Source organism: Squalius cephalus, assembly GCF_949319135.1.
Source record: "Squalius cephalus genome assembly, chromosome: 4".
Classification (NCBI taxonomy): Eukaryota; Metazoa; Chordata; class Actinopteri; order Cypriniformes; family Leuciscidae; genus Squalius; species Squalius cephalus.
This window is the reverse complement of record NC_137125.1, coordinates 23,473,011-23,492,436: the sequence shown is the minus strand read 5'-3', so window position 1 is coordinate 23,492,436 and position 19,426 is coordinate 23,473,011. Positions and strand designations below refer to the sequence as shown.

The following is a 19,426-nucleotide window of genomic DNA, read 5'->3' as shown; positions in this document are numbered from 1 at the left end:
ACTAAAATGAAAAAACGAATAATGACTCGTTTTCCGATTTTCTGATTGTGCGCTCAGATCAAAAATAGAAAAAATTAATAACGGGTTTAGACTAATTTTAATTTTGAATTTTAATTTAACACCTTAGCAGACATATACCAATGAAATCATTTTAAACAGATCAAGTACTATTGTGGTAACAGATTACAGCCATTGTAATAAGGGTGTGAATAGCAATCATGCTAAAATAATATTTATATTGACACGAACACAATTTTTGTATAGCATTTATAATTGTTATAGGCTACTTAATCTCTCTCTTTCTGTTAGAGACATTTGAATGTGAGATTCTGGAAACGAGATCTACATTTTGCGGACCCGTCAGTTCGGGAAATAAAGCGGGTGAACACAGAGTGTATTTTAAGCGGTTGCTGAATAGAACCTTGTGGGAGCGGGACGGAAAAAAAAACAGTCCCGCGCAGACCTCCTTAAACCTTAGGTGTGTATGTGTGTGTCCCGAATAAATAATAATAAAAAAAAGGGATAAAGTTCAAAAGTCGGACTGTAAGCGAATGAGGCATGATTGCTATTGCCAAAATATTGTAAGCTACAAATGTATTATTCACAACATTGAAATGGCAGGTGAGACAAAGTTCATTAAGAGTATTTAATTTGTATCCATAGGCCTACTCCGTGTTAGCTTGGCTAACGTCAGACCTTGTCTCATTGAGACGTGGTCTGGGAACCACATGTTAATTTTCTTGTATTTGAGGCGTGGTTTACGAATGCCCAGAGCCGTTTATTGGGCGCTACGAATGTCTATAAAATGCGCCTGTACGTAGCTCATAGCCAATCGTTTCAATTATACCAGATGACGTATGTAGAGCGACAGAAATTAGACGAGGAAGAAGACGATGGGTCAGAGATTTATGTGTACACGATGGTGTTCAGCGACTATTGCCTAGCAGGCTGCCTAGCAGCGTGAATAAAATCGCGCTGCGCGCAAGGCAGCATGGGGAAACCCAGGCTAACTCCGTGTAGCTGGCCTGCCATCTACTGGCTAAAAAATGTGTGGCCCGCGGCCAAAGTTACTTGCCGACCCCTGTCCTAGAACAACAGGATGGGGGACAGCTCCCCCAGGAAGAGGACGATTTAACTTATCATAACAATCACTGGATAAGAGTAGGCTATATAAAATGTAACTTCCTGGCTCTTCCCGTTTCCCCAAACAAAACTTCCCTTTTGTTTTGACCCCTGACTTTTCCTGAAGACACTGGTATAAACATCTAATTATACTGATCTTACAACCTGGTCCCTGTGAAGTGTCAGAATGGGCACATTTTGGGGTCTCCCTTCCTGACAGGAATGCTTCAGATCAGGATATTTTAATGATAGGAGACTGTGGCATCTTTGATTGTAAAACACCAGGTGTCCGGTCTAACATCTCTTCTGCTCAAGGATTCTAAATTCAAGGATCTATGATTTTAAGCAGAGACAAAAAGACCTCCTAATTTCACCGATGGCAAGTTCACTTCAACGCATGTTTAAACCTACCTTTAAAATGCTTGATAATTTTATTTCAAACAAACCAAACTATTATACACTGTTTTATGTTTTATCTATATAAGTCAGTGTTTTGTTGTGTTTTGGATTAAAATACTCATACTTGATAATTTAACATTTCAAATAATATGAACTATTATTCACTATTTTATGTTTTATCTATGTAAGGCAGTGTTTCGCTGTGTATTAGATTAAAATATTTATACTTGATAATTTAACATTTAAAATAATATGAACTATTATTCACTATTTATGTTTTATCTATGTAAGTCAGTCTTTTGTTGTGTATTAGATTAAAATACTTGTACTTGATCATTTAACATCTTGTTTCATATAATCTAAATTGTTTTATTTATGGATGTGACTGTGTAATCTGAAAACAATTCACTCTGACATATTTTCTTCTGCTCCTAAAATTCCACGATCGGCTATTTATACACTCCTGAGAGACTATCAGACAGACATTTGTATTCTTAACTCATATAATGTGGTGTTAAAGGTTAAAACTTACTTTTAGAAATAGTTAAATAAATTTCATCTTATTTCACATATCTGTTATTTTATATGCTTTTTAATTTGTCTATGCTATTTCTTAATTTCATTCACCCGTTTTTATTCTCCCCACAGACATTCTGGAAGTTGCTTCGTCATCTGAAAAACAAATCCATGACAGATTTCTTCATGTTCATAATTTCACCATTCTGTGGACTTTATTATTGATTCCACCAATAATAAAAACATCCCTGAAAAAACATTCACTTCCTTGTCTCACCAAGCAGCTTACAGTCATAAAACACACAGACACGCATAAACCCCCACCGGAACCACACATGGGTAAAATTTCACATACCACCTGTTGGTCATAAAACACCCATATTTGGACATATCCTGACATAAAAACATAAATCAAGGGTCATAAATTAAAAAGTGACACATTGTCCCCCATATAGACTACTTGTGTGTGACACTACAATAAGAACTGAATGAATGATTTCCATCAACACAAATGGAGCTTGAGAAAAGCACAGATACACACCGTCACTCATCATGACTCACAAACACACACTGATCTGACTGTCTATATGAGGATTCATTACACACATTTATTCTGACATGTCATTTCACTGACAGAAGTTCAGCTGTGGTATTAATGTAATGAAGAGAAAATAAAGAGACTAACATCTCACTGTTACAGATTTATCATGCAGCTCAAAGCATTATGGGTAGAATCTCTCTACAGTTTGTTCTGATTCATCAACAGAGTTTCACTGATGATTTACAACCAACATAAAACCCAGGATAGAGCGGTTGAGTGAATGTGGTCTGGACTGTGTGGATGAGGCTCATTGTGTCAGAGACGCTGTAGAAGGACAGAGTTCCTGCATTGTGATCCACATACACTCCTATTCTCCTGTGATCCACATACACTCCTATTCTCCTGTTGATGGACTTTACAGGCAGTTCAGTCTCTATCTTATTGTGTATGAATGAGTAACTGGAGGAAGAACAGTCCAAACTCCAGGACTGATCATTATATCCAAACAAACACTCATCACCCGATCCCTTCTTGCTGATGCTCTTATATGACACTGATATAGACACATATTCTCCACTCCACTCAATCTCCCAGTAACAGCGTCCACACACACTCTCTCTACACAACACCAGACAATAACTATCAAATCTGTCTGGATGATCAGGATACGGCTGATCTGTGCCAGTGCAAGTAATCACTCTGTTCCTCTCAGACAGACGGAGGCGTTTATTCACTGTGTTCAGATCCAGAGTGAACTGATGGGAATCTGATGGAGAGAAAACACATCAGAATCAGGAATTATGAATCTGTCTGATCTTTTATTATAGCTGATCTCTTCATGTTCAATATATCAGCAGTGTCTCAGTAGTCAAGTCACCTTTATATATTTAGTGCTTTGATCAATACAGATTGTTTCAAAGCAGCTTTACAGTGATAACAGGAAAATAATGCAACAAAGTTTGTTTCGTCTGTACAGCAGATCTAGAAGAAAATATTACCATTGTCCAGCTTAAGTAAGTTCAGTGTTGGTTAATTTCTGTTGTAAAAAAGTTATTAATTTAGTTCATTTATCTATACAGCCGCTCTGGAAAAAACAGTGACGTCATCGTCCAGCTCGGTTCAGTTCTCATATAATGGTGTCAATGCAGGAAGAGCAATAATATAGTTTACTAGTGTCATGATTCCTGTCTATCATTGTATCTTCTGCCTGTGTTTTGACCCTGCCTTGGATTACTGTTTACGACTCTTCTCTGCCTATTTTCTCTGGTATTTCAACCCACGTCTGTTTGTACACTGAGTGTGCGCTATTTAAATAAACTTCACATGTATCCTACTCAGCTTGAGTCTGTGTTACAAATAGTTTATCAGATATCCTGTGAAAATCATAATTTACATCAGTGTATCATTTACTGAATATTAATGTTAATGTTGGGTATTATTCAGTGTATAATTTGACTTATTATATTTACACCATTCAAATGTTTGGGATCTCTGTACTATTCTTTTTTTAAAAAGAAGGATGCATTAATTAAAGGTGCAATGTGTAATATTTCTGAGGATCTATTGACAGAAATGCAATATACGATCCATAACTATGTTTTCAGTGGTGTATAAAGACCTTATTTAATGAACCGTTATGTTTTTATTACCTTAGAATGAGTCATTTATATCTACATAACCGCGGGCACCCCCCTTCTATGAAGGTCAACATATCGTGACGTCATGTTTCTACCGTAGCCGACAGCGAACAAACAGCGCTACAGAGCGCGTTTTGTCACTAACTTGAATGAGAAGCAGCAGAAAAAGACGCAGCAGAATACTCAGGTTGTCCCTGACTCTACAAACGTGGAGAAAAACATGCTGTCTGAACGATGCCTCGGACATCGTAACGTTAGCTATTTCCCCTTACCTAGCTGCTTTGATGCTCTTATCCATAGCTCTTATCTTATACTAACTAGCATGGAAACAGGCTATGGTAAAGTCAGTGAATAAAAGACTAACACAATGATTAACATGTTAAAAAAAAAAATCGCAATAACATGTGGTTTTACTGAATAATTAAGTAAATTTAATTTAATATAAAATATAATATAAAGAAACCTCATTGCTTGACTCTGCTGACTCAGACGACGACATCTTCCGATCCTATGTCGGCCACCGTAGCTTCTCCTTTGAGTTTGCAATTTGAGGGATGGGCCATGAGTGACTGCCTGTTTGCAATTCGCAAATCTCACCACTAGATGCCGCTAAAAATCATACACTGCACCTTTAATTCAGCAAAAATCTATTAAAGGGGGGGTGAAATGCTATTTCATGCATACTGAGTTTTTTACACTGGTAAAGAGTTGGATTCCCATGCTAAACATGGACAAAGTTTCAAAAACTAAGTTGTACGTTTGAAGGAGTATTTTTGTTCCAAAAATACTCCTTCCGGTTTGTCACAAGTTTCGGAAAGTTTTTTTCGAGTATGGCTCTGTCTTACGTAAGATAGGGCGGAATTTCCTTATATGGGTCCTAAGGGCACTTCTCCGGTAAGATCGCGGCCGCGCGCGCACTCTTAGACCAGAGCAAGAGAGTGAAAGCAGTTCGCCATCAAAGCGCCCTGCCCGGCTTTTGGGAAGTCAATGTCACCAAAGAAGCGTGTTTTTGGTTGCCAGGGCAAGACAACCCTGCACAGATTCCCAAAGAACCCAGCGTTAAGGAACCCGTGGATGGAGTTTGTTTTCCTGAGCATAAACGGAGTTGTGTAGCTGTTTGTTCCCTGCATTTCGACGATGATTGTTTTATAAACAAAGCCCAGATCGTCTAATGCTTAACCCCCTGAGGTCGGATGACGCGCGGGCGCGTCAACTCGATGTTTACTAAATGTTTCTATTAATATCTCTGCGATTGTGCAGCACACATAAATGGTTCTGATTTTGCCGTAATCGATAGATTCTCAGCTTCAACGTCCTTATTTTCGCGAAATCGTACGTGACTCATACAGAGAGCAAGAGGGAAGACAAGATGACCGTTCGCCTTGCGTGATTGGTGGGCTAGCTTGCCTGTCTGCATTTTGTGTGAAACCAACCAATAGATGCAGTTGAAATCCCTAAGTCCCCTCCCATCTCCTCACAGTGAGGAAAATACAAGCTGACATGGAGAGAGAAAGAGTAAAAAAGTCCGCGAAAAAACATGGCAAAAACATAAAGAAGAAGACAATGAAAGATAATGGCGAAGACATTGACAGACGTACTTGCGGCGGTTTTGGAGAACAGCGACGAGGATGAAAGGCGAGTTTCCGAGCCTGATGGATTTTCTTCTGATGAAGATGAGGATTACGATCACAGAAGAGATCCAGTTGAAGACGGGTAAGCGTATTTATTTTATAAAAACATTGTTCGCATGGTGCACTTTGTCCTAGACCTAGGCTAACTGTGACCATATTGGCTAAAATAAAGTGCGCTGTGCTGCTTTGTGTATCTGAACTTTGACAAATTGACTGCGCCTTTAGCAAAGTGTTTACTTTATGTAAAAGTTATTTTCTTGTGTAAAACTGGGGTACACTTAAAAATAGTAACGTTGTAGGCATGTAGGCTGTTCTTGGTGGTCTCCTTTTGATAACTAATGTAATATTTCTTCACCTCAATTCACAATTTGAATAACATTATCTCTTGTAGTGATGAATCAATATGTTTTGGCCAAATTGATAATGCAAGTCCTAACTTATTTGTTTTTGTGTTTTTTTAAGATAGGATTCACAGCTACCAGGGCCCAGTGTAACACAGGCAGCCTCACCTGTGCCTGCCACCAGTCACCAGGTCACCACGTCACCACCAGCCCTTACACAGCAACCATCATCACCAACCCGGCCAGCCAAGAGGTCCCGTACCCCCCCCCCCCAGCATCAACCAGCACTATTTCTAATATCTAATATATAGTTCATCTTTGGTTTGAAAAAAAAATGTTGAAAAGTTGACATGTCATAGACAAGAAAACATGAAAATTTTTACATTTTGTGAATATTGTTAGTAGTGAGCTTTTTTCACAAAGTAAACATTTGCTTGAAAGAAAGACCTGTTGTAATGCTACTTTTTCATTTGCACACATCCCATAAAGCTTGATATGTAGTAGGAAGTTATTTTAGTCCTATTTTATCTCAGTCCCTCTAACATTTGGTGAAGGTAGAGTCACAGACAAAACTTGTACTAAAAAACGATTTTTCAAAATGTCTCTTTAGACAATTATTATTCATTATCTACTATTTTATTCATATATTACACTACTTTTGTGACCCTAAGACTTTGGGGAACCCATATCAGGGGCCAAAATAATTCGTCCACATGAGTAATGGTATGTTTCCACAAGAGATTTGAATAATTTCAAAAATCGGACTTATATTTTTCACCTTTTAGAGCCAAATTATCCCTCTCTCTCTCTTTACACAATGCTCTAGGACAAGTGGTGAGCTCATCAGTGAAAGAGCTGGGTTTTCTCTGCACATTTTGATATAAAACACATGGGATTATGTTATGTAATTGCCTTTAAAAGGTGAATTTAATAAGATATGTAAAATCGAAGAAAAAGTGAAAAAATGCCCTTAGACCTCAGAGGGTTAAGGATCGAGCAGTCGCAATGATAAAGGTTCGCGGTCGTGCGTTGGAACCGGACGGTGAGTAACTGTTGAACAAATAATGTCTCTGTGTGTTGTCACTAGCTCGGTGCGTTAGCACAGCTAAGCTTCGCCCACACGGCCCGCCCCCAGCCGCTCGGTTTTTTCCGGAAAGACTCGGTACACCCTATCTTTCTTTGATTAATATAATAAAACAAAAGACTTTTTGGAGATATGAAGGATGCAATATTACTCTATAGGTACTCAAGATTAACAGGAGATTGAGTGAAAATGAGCATTTCACCCCCCCTTTAAATTGTATTTTTATTATTACACTCATCGTTGAATCAAAGTATTGTAGACCTATTGTTGGTGATTTTCAGTGCTGTAGCCTTTAGGGATCTTGAGCTTTCTTTAAATGTCTATCTGTTTCCTCAAAAGAAGAAGAGATTTCAGTTTGTTCTTACATTCCTGAAGCTTTTTTACTACTGTGATTTTACCTCTAAATCTTGGATGGATGTTTTTAATTGGCTTTCAGTGAAAAATAATCATATTTATTAATTAGTTCTAAAATATATCCTGTTTTTTGAAGAATATGTTAAATCCCCAGTTTATTCCTGTCCTGATTTACATCTTTGTTAAAGTCACAAGACCATTCCATTTCAAATCTTGCTTTATTTGGATGTGATGAAATCTTGGTAGGATGGTAGTATGTTAACATTTAAATAGACAGTGTAGACATTTAAAATGTTAATACACAGTTCTATTTTAAATAATTAAACATAACTAAGGCCCCATCCACAGTACTGCGTTTTCGTTTAGAAACGGAGAATTAAAACGAATACGATCTCCGTCCACACCAGCGTTTTAGCTGTGTATTAGAATTGATCTCCGTCCACATTAAAACGACTGAAAACGCGGATCACGTGACCATTCACCAACAGTGGGCATGCACGTGCCGGTGTAAACACAACTTCATTGATAAAATTATCCCACCATGCGCTGGTTCTTCCCAGGTTAACCCAAAACCGACGCTCCATGTACGGTCGATACCGCCGCTGCACACGGGAATTGTCACAGAGCGCTCGAATAATAGCTTGCCTCCGGCGCATGTAGGCAGTTATAGCATTGTAAAATGCAGAATTTACTTGGACAACAGCTGCTAGCAAAGATATACGGCATGACTGATGACACCCAATCATAGAGCCGAGCATGAGCCTCTACTACGTCATCGTTTTTAAAGTCCTCCGTTTTGACCCGTCCACACTAAAACGCCCTCCGGATATTCAAAACGAAAAACGGGTCGGCAGCGTTTCTAAACTTCTCCGTTTTGGGTCTCCGTTTTAGTGTGGACGGGAGGTGCAAACGTAGCAAAAGGTCTCCATTTTTAAACGAAAACGCAGTAGTGTGGACGGGGCTTTCTATATTTATTTCATATTCTATTTCAATCTTTCTGTTTTTCAAAAAATTCCAGATAAAAACACCTCCACAAGTTCCACATTTTTATTTTACATTTTAAAATGCAGTATATTCAAATAGAAAATGTTTCTTTAAAATCGTAGTGATATTTTACAATATTACTGTTTTTTCCTGTATTTTGGGATCAAATATTAGGAGAGACTTCTTTCAAAAACATTTAAAAATCATACCTACCCCAAACATTTGATATGTGGTGTATATTATATATATTTTTATTTACAGGGATGGAAGTAATGAATTACAACTACTCACATTACTGTAATTAAGCCGTTTTTGGGTACTTGTACGAGTATATTTGTAAGTCTGAAATTTTACTTGTACTTGAGCACAAATTAAGCAAATTAATTTACTTCTCTACTTGTAAAATCACAATCCGATACTGAGTACGCCTAAAATTTAAAATTACCTTTGACTGGCATTTCAGTAGCCAAGATGCCTGATCATAAATGGACTGATAAAAAGCGGCCGCTGCACAGATTCAGGAGAGCCGATGATAACCTCACAGTGAAGGAGCTCAGAGTGATTTATGGACTGAAGGTTTGGAGAAACAAACTACATGGCAGTGTTGTCAAAAATATAGATATTACAAAACATATTGATGCTGAAATATCTGACACTGTTCCAATACTCATTTTCTGCACCATCAATACACAGATACCAGCTCCGCGTTCACGCTGACAACAAGATTAATGCATTTGCAATGTTTGCATTGTGTAGAATGCAACGTTAGAACGTTGCAAATTTCATCTAGTAAATCTTTGGCATTTACGTGCCAAAGAACACCTGAACACCCACTTTTGAAGATATTGCTTCCAGCGCACCCTGATGTTCTCCAAACACCTCTGTTGAGAAACACTAATTTACATGATCAACTATGAAACTCTTCTATCATGTTTTCTTTCACCTCCTACAGGAAGAACATGAAGACATGTTTTTCTGCTTGTTTTCTTAGTGACTTACATTGTAGCAAGTCGTTCCTGGTTCTGGGATCAATGTCGGTGAAAGTGACTGTGGAAATCAACAGACATGAAGAGTGTGATTATCATGTCAAGAGAAAATGATCCCTGCATCCGTTCCTAAGATGATCTTCTAATATGATCTAATATGATGATGGAGGATCATTTCTGAGAGCTGATGAATCTCCAGGACTTTACCTCTGTCAGAGATCTTCTTCAGCTCCTCTTGGCAGAAATCCTCCAGTTTGTCTCTCAGCTGACGGACAGATTCTCTCACGACTTCAAAAGAGGAGAGAGAACTGAAGGGATTGTCATTTACGTCTGTAGATTCAGGAGGAGCTGAGAGAGACTGGAAACTCTACAGAAAACAGAAATCAAAGCTCATCATCTCCACACTTCATCAATACCCTGCACTACTATCAGATTTATGTGGTTCTTTTTGATCTTTAGTAATGAAACTGGTGCCATCAGGTTCATGGATTTCACATTGTTGTTTCCTAAGGAATTCCAGAGCTGAACTGCATTTGTAAGTGCATCTCTTTCAATAGAAGAAGATCAGATGAGAGTCTGACTGATGATGATATAATAACCGAACACACAGATCAACACTTCAGTCAACGGCTCATTCTGCTCTCATGAAATGTTTCTTTGTGAGTCTCTTGCTCAAGTCCACTATGACCCTGTTCTTCTAGATCTCTGTTACCTGCAGGAAATGGATGTGATCCTGTGTGTGTGAAAGCTGCTCCAGCTCAGCGTCTCTCCTCCTCAGATCATTGATCTCCTGCTCCAGTCGCTCCAGTCGTCCTTCAGCTCGACTCACTGCAGTCTTTTCCTGATCTCTGATCCGCTGTGTCGCCTCAGAGCGGCTTCTCTCAATGGAGCGGATGAGCTCAGTGAAGATCCTCTCACTGTCCTCCACTGCTGTCTGTGCAGAGCGCTGTTAGGACACACATCACAATCACACAGTGGCTTCAGTGAGTCCTGACTGAGACGTCTCAAACTTCTCTTCTTCTCCAGACTCACCTTATGAGACGCCACAGCCTCTCTCAGCTGCTGAAGATCTTTCTCTCTCTGCTGGATCCTCTGCTGGAACGACCTCTGTGTCTCTTTCAGCTGGTGCTAAAGGACAAACCAATGACAGGAGAAACATCACAGAAATCATCAAGTTGCAGGTTCAATCATCAAGATTATAGGTTCAATCATAAGTGGCAGCATTATTTTATTCAAGCTTTATAGCCTAGCTTTATATAGATAGTTCACCTAGAAAAGTAAATTCTTTATTGTTTACTCATCCTCATGTCTTTCCAAACTTTTATGATTTATTTTGCAGAAAAGATGATCTTCTGGAGAATGTCACTGTTTCTAAAGCCCAAATTAAATATGGTGACACGTCAATAACATCAAACCTCACTAGCTCATGCATGTCACATTACTAATCATGCCACCATATGTCATATATTTTCAGAAAACTTTGGCCTCGTTTACACTGCAGGTCTTGATGCCTAATTCTGATTTGTTGCCTATATCCGATTTTTTTGACCGTCCGTTTACACGTTCTTTCAATTGTGACCCATATCCGATTCATGTGTTTACACTAGCCATACTATCTGAAACATTGTGCATGCATTCTTGCACCATACACTATCCGAGATGGACGAACGCACAATTTTGATGGTAGCTCTGGGATATATGTGAAGTTCGCCAAACATCCCCATGATTTTGAGGCAGAGGAGGAAAAGGAAAAGGGCCATAATTGCAGCTTGCGCATATGTTTCAGCTATTGTTTCCACAACCATTCAGAGGAATGTCTGGGTGCGAGAGAGGTCTCAGGATTGGTGGGGGCATATTGTGGCAGGCTTTAATGAGGAGCAGTGGATCCGAAATTTTAGGATGAGCAAGCCAACTTTTTATATGCTGTGTTAACGTTTGTCCACATTCCTCTCCTACGACAACACTTTGCAGATGCACGTCGGGGTTGCTCTCTGGTGGCTTGCAACAGGAACGGGCTATCGCACATTGGAACACCTGTTTGGGATAAGCAGCGCATCGGTGTGCCTGATAGTCAACGAATTCTGTCAAGCCGTGCGAGACGAGCTGTGGCGTGAGTACATCCAGCTTCCGCAGCTGGGAGAGCTGCAGAACGTCATAAGAGGTTTCAAAACCCACTGGGGGTTCCCTCAGTGCGCTGGGGCCATCGATGGGAGACACATACAGGTCATTGCTCCATCTGAGGACCACACTGACTACTTTAATCGAAAGGAATGGCATTCTATGATTTTGCAAGCTGTTGTGGACCACAGATTTTGGTAAGGACAGCAATTAAAAAATAATTGCATAATATATTGTCATATATATTGAAATATATTGTTATCTGTTAAGCATCCTAAATTCCATTGCATCCTTAGCATAGCCTATCCAGGTATATAATATGTGCTTTAAAAGGCTAGTAGCAAGTCATAATGTAATAACTGTACATAATATAATAAGTATTACATTATTATTTTAATAAACTGTTCATAATGTAGTTGTCACCACCACGTCATCACCATATCATGGATTGTCTGCACCTGTGCTCGTTTGTCCCTAATTAGTTTACCTTCTTCACCTTTCTAATTAGTTTCCTTCTGTGTATTTATAATCCCTGTTCTGTTCAGTCCTTTGTCGGTTCTGAACGTGGTTGTGTCTGTTCTACATGTATCTGTTAACTAAACCTTATTATTACTTTCATCATCGTCTTGTGCATTCAACATCACCCTCACAGCCAGCGAGCCCGAGGTGCCCATGGAGTACATCAAGGCCCCGGAGTTGACACAGGCAGGTCAGTCCACCTTAGAGCCAGGAGCGGACCTGGACCTCATCGACCTGTGGTCCGTGGATCCAATTCCCACCCAAGTCCCCACCCTCGACTCTTCATCTTCTTTGCCGGTCCCATCCGGAAACCTGCAGCCCGTATCCCTGCCTGACCTCCTTATCCCATCTTCATCGCTGGTCAAGGCCAGCCCCCTGGATCCGTCGGCACCACTGGTGTGGTCCAGCTCGGTTCTGCCTCCGCCGCTCACTCCGTGTGTTTCATCTTCTGCGCCTCGGGCTTCCCCTCCACCAGCTTGGCGTGAGACCGAGCCCCCAGCTACACCTCGGGCCTCCAGGCCCATATCTCCACCTCGGCCTGTCAGTCTGTCACCTTCGCCTTGGCTCACCGCTCCCTTATCGCCTCTGCGGCTAGTCTGCCCGGAAGCTCCACTGGACTCCCTCGTCTATCCTGGTCAGCCTTCGGAGGTCGAAGTCCAGCTTCCACATCGAACTTCCGGGATGCCGGCTACGCCTACACCCTGCACCCCTACATCTCCATCGGACTCCTCCCTTCCTCCAACCGTCATCCTCGCTCACCACATCGTCGCCCCGGTCATCCCAGTCCTCGTCATCACCTCAGTCCCGTGACCCAGCGGCTCAGCGCCAACCCTCCAAACCTGCTATGTCGCCCTGTTCCGTCAACCTCTCTGTTCCGCCTGTTCCTCTATGGTACTCACCATGGTTCCGCCTCCGCCGATCGGTCCCAGGGTTCCGTCCGCCCCCTCGGTCAACACTCCTCCCTGGTTCCTCCCAACGTTAGCTCCACCATGGTCCACATCTCCACCAACTCCTCCAAGGCCGAAGCCTCCGCCCTTTTTTCTTTTTTTCTTCTTCTTCTCGTCGTCTTTATGGCGCGAGGACGCACCTATCCGAGGGGGGCGTTATGTCACCACCACGTCATCACCATATGATGGATTGTCTGCACCTGTGCTTGTTTGTTCCTAATTAGTTTACCTTCTTCACCTGTCTAATTAGTTCCCTTCTGTGTATTTATACTCCCTGTTCTGTTCAGTCCTTTGTCGGTTCTTGTTTGCGTTTACGTGGTTGTGTCTGTTCTACATGTATCTGTTAAATGAACTTTATTATTACTTTCATCATCGTCTTGTGCATTCAACAACCGCCCACAGCCGTTACAGTAGTAATTTTCTCAAAATTTTATAAAATATTGAGCTCATAATGTAATTTTTTTTTTACGATCAATTCATTACATTATAAACTCACAAAAAAAACATTTCATATTTTCATATTTTTATATGACATTTCACATTTCTGCTATTAGGATTTAGAATCATGATCTTCATATGCTATAGATATCATAATATAATTTTGTAGCTAATGTGCTTCGATATACTAAAAACATTTACCTGAATTGTAAATACTCATGATGCAGACCTGTACTTTTGATCAGTAACTTGACAGCAGTTACACATTTTCTAATATTTGCACTCAGATTACAGATGAGATTAAAATTGGAATTGGGTCACATTCCACTGACAGTGTAAACGAGGCCTTAGATCAATGGTCCCCAACCTTTTTTGCACCACAAACCGGTTTAAAGGGGTGGTAAAATCCGATTTCACTTTTCTAACTTTAGTTAGTGTGTAATGTTGCTGTTTGAGCACAAACAACATCTGCAAAGTTACAACGTTCAAAGTTTAAAGCAAATGGAGATATTTGCATTTAAAGAAATCAATTTCTAAGAACTACAGAAAACGGCTGATAAGGACTACACGACATTCCTGTGGGCTTGCTGACATCACTAAGCCCAATATTTACATAAACCCCTCCTCTGGGAACACAATACATAAAGGGGGCGAGGCCATTTTATGTTGCTTTGGAGAAGAGTTGTTGTGGTAGTGGAGTGTCTTGCCGCTATGCCGTCGAAACGCTGTTATTTTCACCCAGATTGCAGGTCCACTTTGTTCAGTCTTCCTAAGGACAGTTACAATTTATTTTTAACTCGGTCCCTCATAATTATAATCCAAATGTCGCTCTCTATGCTGCACATTTTCCGGAGGAAAGCTTCCTCAATCTACACGAGTTCAATGCAGGATTCGCACAACGGCTTGTCCTGAAAGATCGAGCAGTTCCAACTTTAAAAAGAGAAGCTGTTGTTTACGAGCCACAACCTGTAAGTATGATTTTTTCGTTGATGTGTTTTCCTGTAATAGTTCGTATTGTTAATTGTACGTTGTAGCGAGGAAGTAAACGAATGAGAACGCTGTTCGTCTCCACAAACCAGTTTGTTAAATGCTAATTCATACTTATCCGACAAACACATCCAAACTTGTGTTTAATATCACCAGCGCAGCGAACTTGGAATGTTCGTGGTTGTTGTCGTTTATGCGATCACTGTAAATTATTCTTTGATTATAGCTTTTGTGTATTGTTTATCTGCAGGCATGCTAAACATGGTTTGTGTTTGATTTTGCTACTGTTGTAAAGCCAATGTTTAGTGTTCGTATTGGGTTAATAGTTCTGGTGACAGATATTTAGCTACAATCGTTCTAAATATACAAAAGTAACTTAACAGTGTCATATATAACGATCACAATAGATCTGCAGTCTTAAAAAAAACATACCTTTCTGAAACGTCCTTTAACAGCCGTTCTTGAACATGTTCTGCTCGATCCTCTCCACTGACATTCTCTGGGTCTGATTCGGGCTCAAACTGGTAGCAGCTATGGCAATATTAACGCCGTTGTTTACTGAAGCACAAACTACCGGTAAGTGTAAAGGGTGTTTCTGAACAACGTGAACTTGGCGGTTAGCGAATCACAACACACTGGGCCAGCTAACCAATCTGAGCCCATTACGTATTTTTGAGGGCGGGGCTTCATAGAACCTGGAATCCATCCGACTGTTTTTACAAGGAGGGACAGAGCAGTGTAGAATAATGTTAAATATGTGAAAAATAATGCGAATTTTTAAAAACGAAGCATGAACACATGTTACAGTGAACCCCACAAACACATTCAAGCCTTCGAAAAAAGGTGTTTTACCACCCCTTTAATATCAGACAATATTTTCACAGACCGGCCTTTAAGGTGTGGCGGATAAATACAACAAAATAAAATTATACGTCCGTCATAAAAACTGGGTTTTTTTAAAAATATAATAATAAATGTGAATCCAATGTGTAGGCCTACTCGCAACTTTATTAGCAGCGTCCTCGTAACATCGCACCTAAAGACAACTGAGAAAGCCTGAACACAACAAAATGCCCCCCAAAAGAAAAAAATCTCCATGTTTTCGGTGCTGATGCGTTCATGTAACATGTAAGGGTGGCGCTGCCAATAAAGCACCTAAAAGATGTCACAACGAACAGGCAAAAGGAATGATTATGAATATGTAAAATATAGCAGGAGACATTTTAATTGTTTACTAATAAACAAGTGTTTTCTGTGTCAGTGTTGACTGGAAAGATGAAGTTGATGATGCTGATTCACAATCTTCGCAATAGTGAACGCACCAGAGAGAAATGCACATTTCATACGAATTACATAAGCAGAGAACAGTCAGTTTTCTTTCGTTTTGAATTGTTCTGTTTAAAAGTAGACATTTCAAGTTTTCTATATATTTCTCAGGTCTCTGAGGCAAGTAGGCTACCTTATCACTGAGTTTCGGTTAATTTATGAGACGAGCTCCAGTTCACACGCCGGCGCCTCCGTGTCGTGATTATTTTCTAATATATTTACTTCTTATTTATTAAATACAGGCAAATGGTTGATAAACATTATTTAAAATTAAGATACAATTAATACAAAACGAAATTCACTTTAAAGACAGGCCTTTTGCTTTCTGTTTGAGGTCTCTGTGAAAGTTTTAAAGCAATCTTTTAGTGCCGCTTTCAGAGCGCTCACGTCCGTAACGGAGAACTGTCCCCTCTGTAACATTGTTTTTTGTTTTGTGAAATTAATTTAGAAATAAATGCGACTTAGGCTATATATGTTTTTTCTTCTTGATGGCGCATTTTTTGACTGATGCGACTTATACTCCGGAGTGACTTATAGTCCGTAAAATACAGTAAGTTATTTATTCTTTCTGTGCGGCCCGGGGGTTGGGGACCCCTGCCTTAGATCACCCCCATTGGAGTTGTATAGATTTCTTTTATTCTACTTTCAAAATACAGACAAATGAGAGATTCCTTCAAATTCCTTATTTTGAGTTACTCAGAAAAAGAGAGTCTTACCAGTTAGGAATAACATGAGTAAATTATGAATGTTCATTTTTTGGGTGAAATATTGGTTCCTTTAATGTTTTTCCCCATGTTCATCTTTCTTTAATGTGTAATGTTGCTGTTTGAGCATGAAAAAGTGCCTCCAGAGGGAGTTTTTCCTCTATATCAGTGTCACTGTTTCTGAACTCCCTGAAATTGTAGCCTTGAGTTTTTCTTCCAGAATGAACACATCACAATATCCTTCAATTAATTGATTCCAGCCCAAGACATACGCTAAATAAAGGGGCCAAGGCCTGGTTGAGTCGTGTTAGTTGTGTGTTGTAATACTTCTCAGTTTTAAGCATATCGTTGTCATGTAAACATACCCTAAAACAGTGTTCAGACAGAAGGTGAAAACAGACATTAAATTATGTAAATGTAGTCTAGTACAGTGGTTCCCAACCTTTTATTGTCTGAGACCCCCTTTTTCCCAAGAAAATATTTTAGGGCCCCCCTTCACATTTAATTATATTATCGCTCTTGTTGGTTAGCAGCAAGGATGACAAAATATGTTGTTTTCAAGCAAACGGTAGGCTATGTTTATTACTATAACCAGATATGTTTATGCACAAATAATAGCCTATAGCCTAATATTGAAAATACAATAACAAAAACATCAGTGGGCCATTTGTAATTTAAAAACGTAAGCCTAAGAGTAACCTATAAATTGGCCCTATTTGAATCGCAATAAAAAAATATCAGTATTCACACTGGTGTGTAGGTTAAAAAAAAAGAATGAATAGGCTATTACAAAATTACTGCTGTCTGGGACCTCAATACTTGCATGTTATTAGTGAGGCTTTATCAATAAGTGTGAGTATCTTCCGGTCGTGAGTAATTTGGTCAATGCGTGGAGAGATCTTTAACAGGGTAAGACATCTTTATCATCCTCAAGGGTCAGTCTGGCCCATGTATTTGGTTTTTAAGGCTGTCATGGTTAAAATCCCATTTTTTGGTCAGCCAGGGAATGGATAAAATTAGCTAATGTAATATGATCGTTCTCCTTAAAGCATGCATTCCTTTTTTGCGCTATAGTGATCGTTAATAAACATGCGTTTTGTTAACAGAATAATGCGTCTTTCGGAGCCGGAATTACTTCTCTGTGTTTGGCTATGACGAGTCACGCAGGTCAAGTACCACTACTCCGCGGCGGCGGCGATGTTAAATAGTCCCAATATAAACACTTATTATAGGTGTACCATAGTGATTCAGAATAAGACAAAAACACGGTTTGGAAGATGGATTCATGATGAACTCGCTCATTATATACATTTTGTACATTTTTAACATAGAAAAAGTTACGGACGACTTGAATGCTCATTACTCAAAACTTTTCAAAATATGACGCGACCCCCCAGAGAGCTCGCCGAGACCCCCTTGTGGGCCGCGACCCCCCTGTTGGGAACCACTGGTCTAGACCCCATAAACAGCTTTATGAGCCTGTAAATTATTATAATGGGACCTCTGTGTTCATACCTGTTTCTCTGTCCTCTGTGCTGCCACTGATACAGTGTCGTGGTTTTTATGTTCATCCATCACACACAGCACACATATACACTTCTGATCAGTGCGGCAGAAAACCTCGAGGATCTTGTCGTGTTTCTGGCAGATCATCTCCTGCAGTCGTCCAGTGGCATCAGTCAGATTGTGACTCTTTCCTTTAAAGAAACTCTCATGTTGTTCAAGGTGATTCTGACAGTAAGAGTTCAGACACACCAGACAGGACTTGACGGCTTTGTGTTTTCTTCCAGTACAGACGTCACACTGCACATCTCCAGCTCCAGCGTAACAGTCAGCAGCAAGTTCAGTCTCCTTCAGTTTCTCCACCACTTTAGCCAGAATGGTGTTTTTAGCTAAAGCAGGTCTTGGCCTGAAGGTCTGTCTGCACTGAGGACAGCTGTAGACTCTCTTCTCATCCTCCTGATCCCAGTTGTATGTAATACAGATCTTACAGTAACTGTGTCCACAGGGAATGGCCACAGGATCCTTCAGGAGATCCAGACACACTGGACACATGAACTCATCCTGAGAAAATCTGGCTTCTGCCATTTTACTGCATGAATACAGAGACACAAACACACAACAACTCAACTGCACTTCAGTTTCACTTTCCCTGAACTCATGTGATTCCTGTTTCCTGGTTCTGTGTTTGAGTGCCGTGTGCAAAACAGGTGTGTCTGTAAAGCAGCTTCTACATTCCTGATCCTGAAGAGAGCCTCTCTTCTGATGAGAGCCTCATTCCTGCCAAGTTTTTAATTTCCATGTGTGTTCTGTCACAGACGCTACTCTTTGTTACTCTTTTGCCGTGTGTTGTGCTCCCTCTACAGGTGCGCTGCAGTGCTGCGGGGAGTAATCAGCTGGATTGGATACACCGGTGCACAAGTGTCTCCTGTCTAGAAAAACATGCTGGATTGCTTCCATGAAGCACTTTTTTCCCTTACGTTGATCCCTGGCCAGGACCAATGTGTAAACTGACGCAGCCACATGCTTTTGAAAGCTTCGTAGCAGAACTTTTTGTGATTGACTCTCATAAATAAATGTGTTTTTGTAGAAGCCGCTCTTGCTTCCTCCGCATTTATTGTTCCTCCCTGCCCAGGGCGTAACAGTTCCCAAACACATTTTGTTTAATAAGTCTCAGACACACACTCAAAATAAATATAAGTTAGAGAGAAGTAAGACAACAACCTTGAAAGTTCAGTAATTATCTATCCTAAATACTACACTGTTACTGCAGGACTGAAAACTGTCCAGAA

At 40.1% G+C, this 19,426-nt stretch overlaps 1 protein-coding gene across 2 annotated transcripts; it reads right to left on the bottom strand.

The window, feature by feature from the left end:
• Nucleotides 1-2,222: 2,222 nt before the first annotated feature.
• Nucleotides 2,223-18,856, bottom strand: LOC307157342 (tripartite motif-containing protein 16-like). Of its 2 annotated transcripts, none has more exons than XM_079869228.1 (6): nt 18,150-18,856; nt 10,628-10,723; nt 10,308-10,541; nt 9,803-9,962; nt 9,609-9,656; nt 2,223-3,344 (listed from the first exon to the last, which is right to left on the bottom strand). In XM_079869228.1, exons 1-6 carry the CDS (start codon nt 18,720-18,722, stop codon nt 2,797-2,799), a joined length of 1,659 nt encoding a protein of 552 aa, XP_079725354.1. In that variant the 5' UTR covers nt 18,723-18,856; the 3' UTR covers nt 2,223-2,796. The 2 variants fall into 2 exon arrangements, with proteins under 2 accessions (XP_079725354.1, XP_079725355.1); XM_079869229.1 differs by having other exon boundaries at nt 10,308-10,529.
• Between the last annotated feature and the right edge of the window lie 570 nt (nt 18,857-19,426).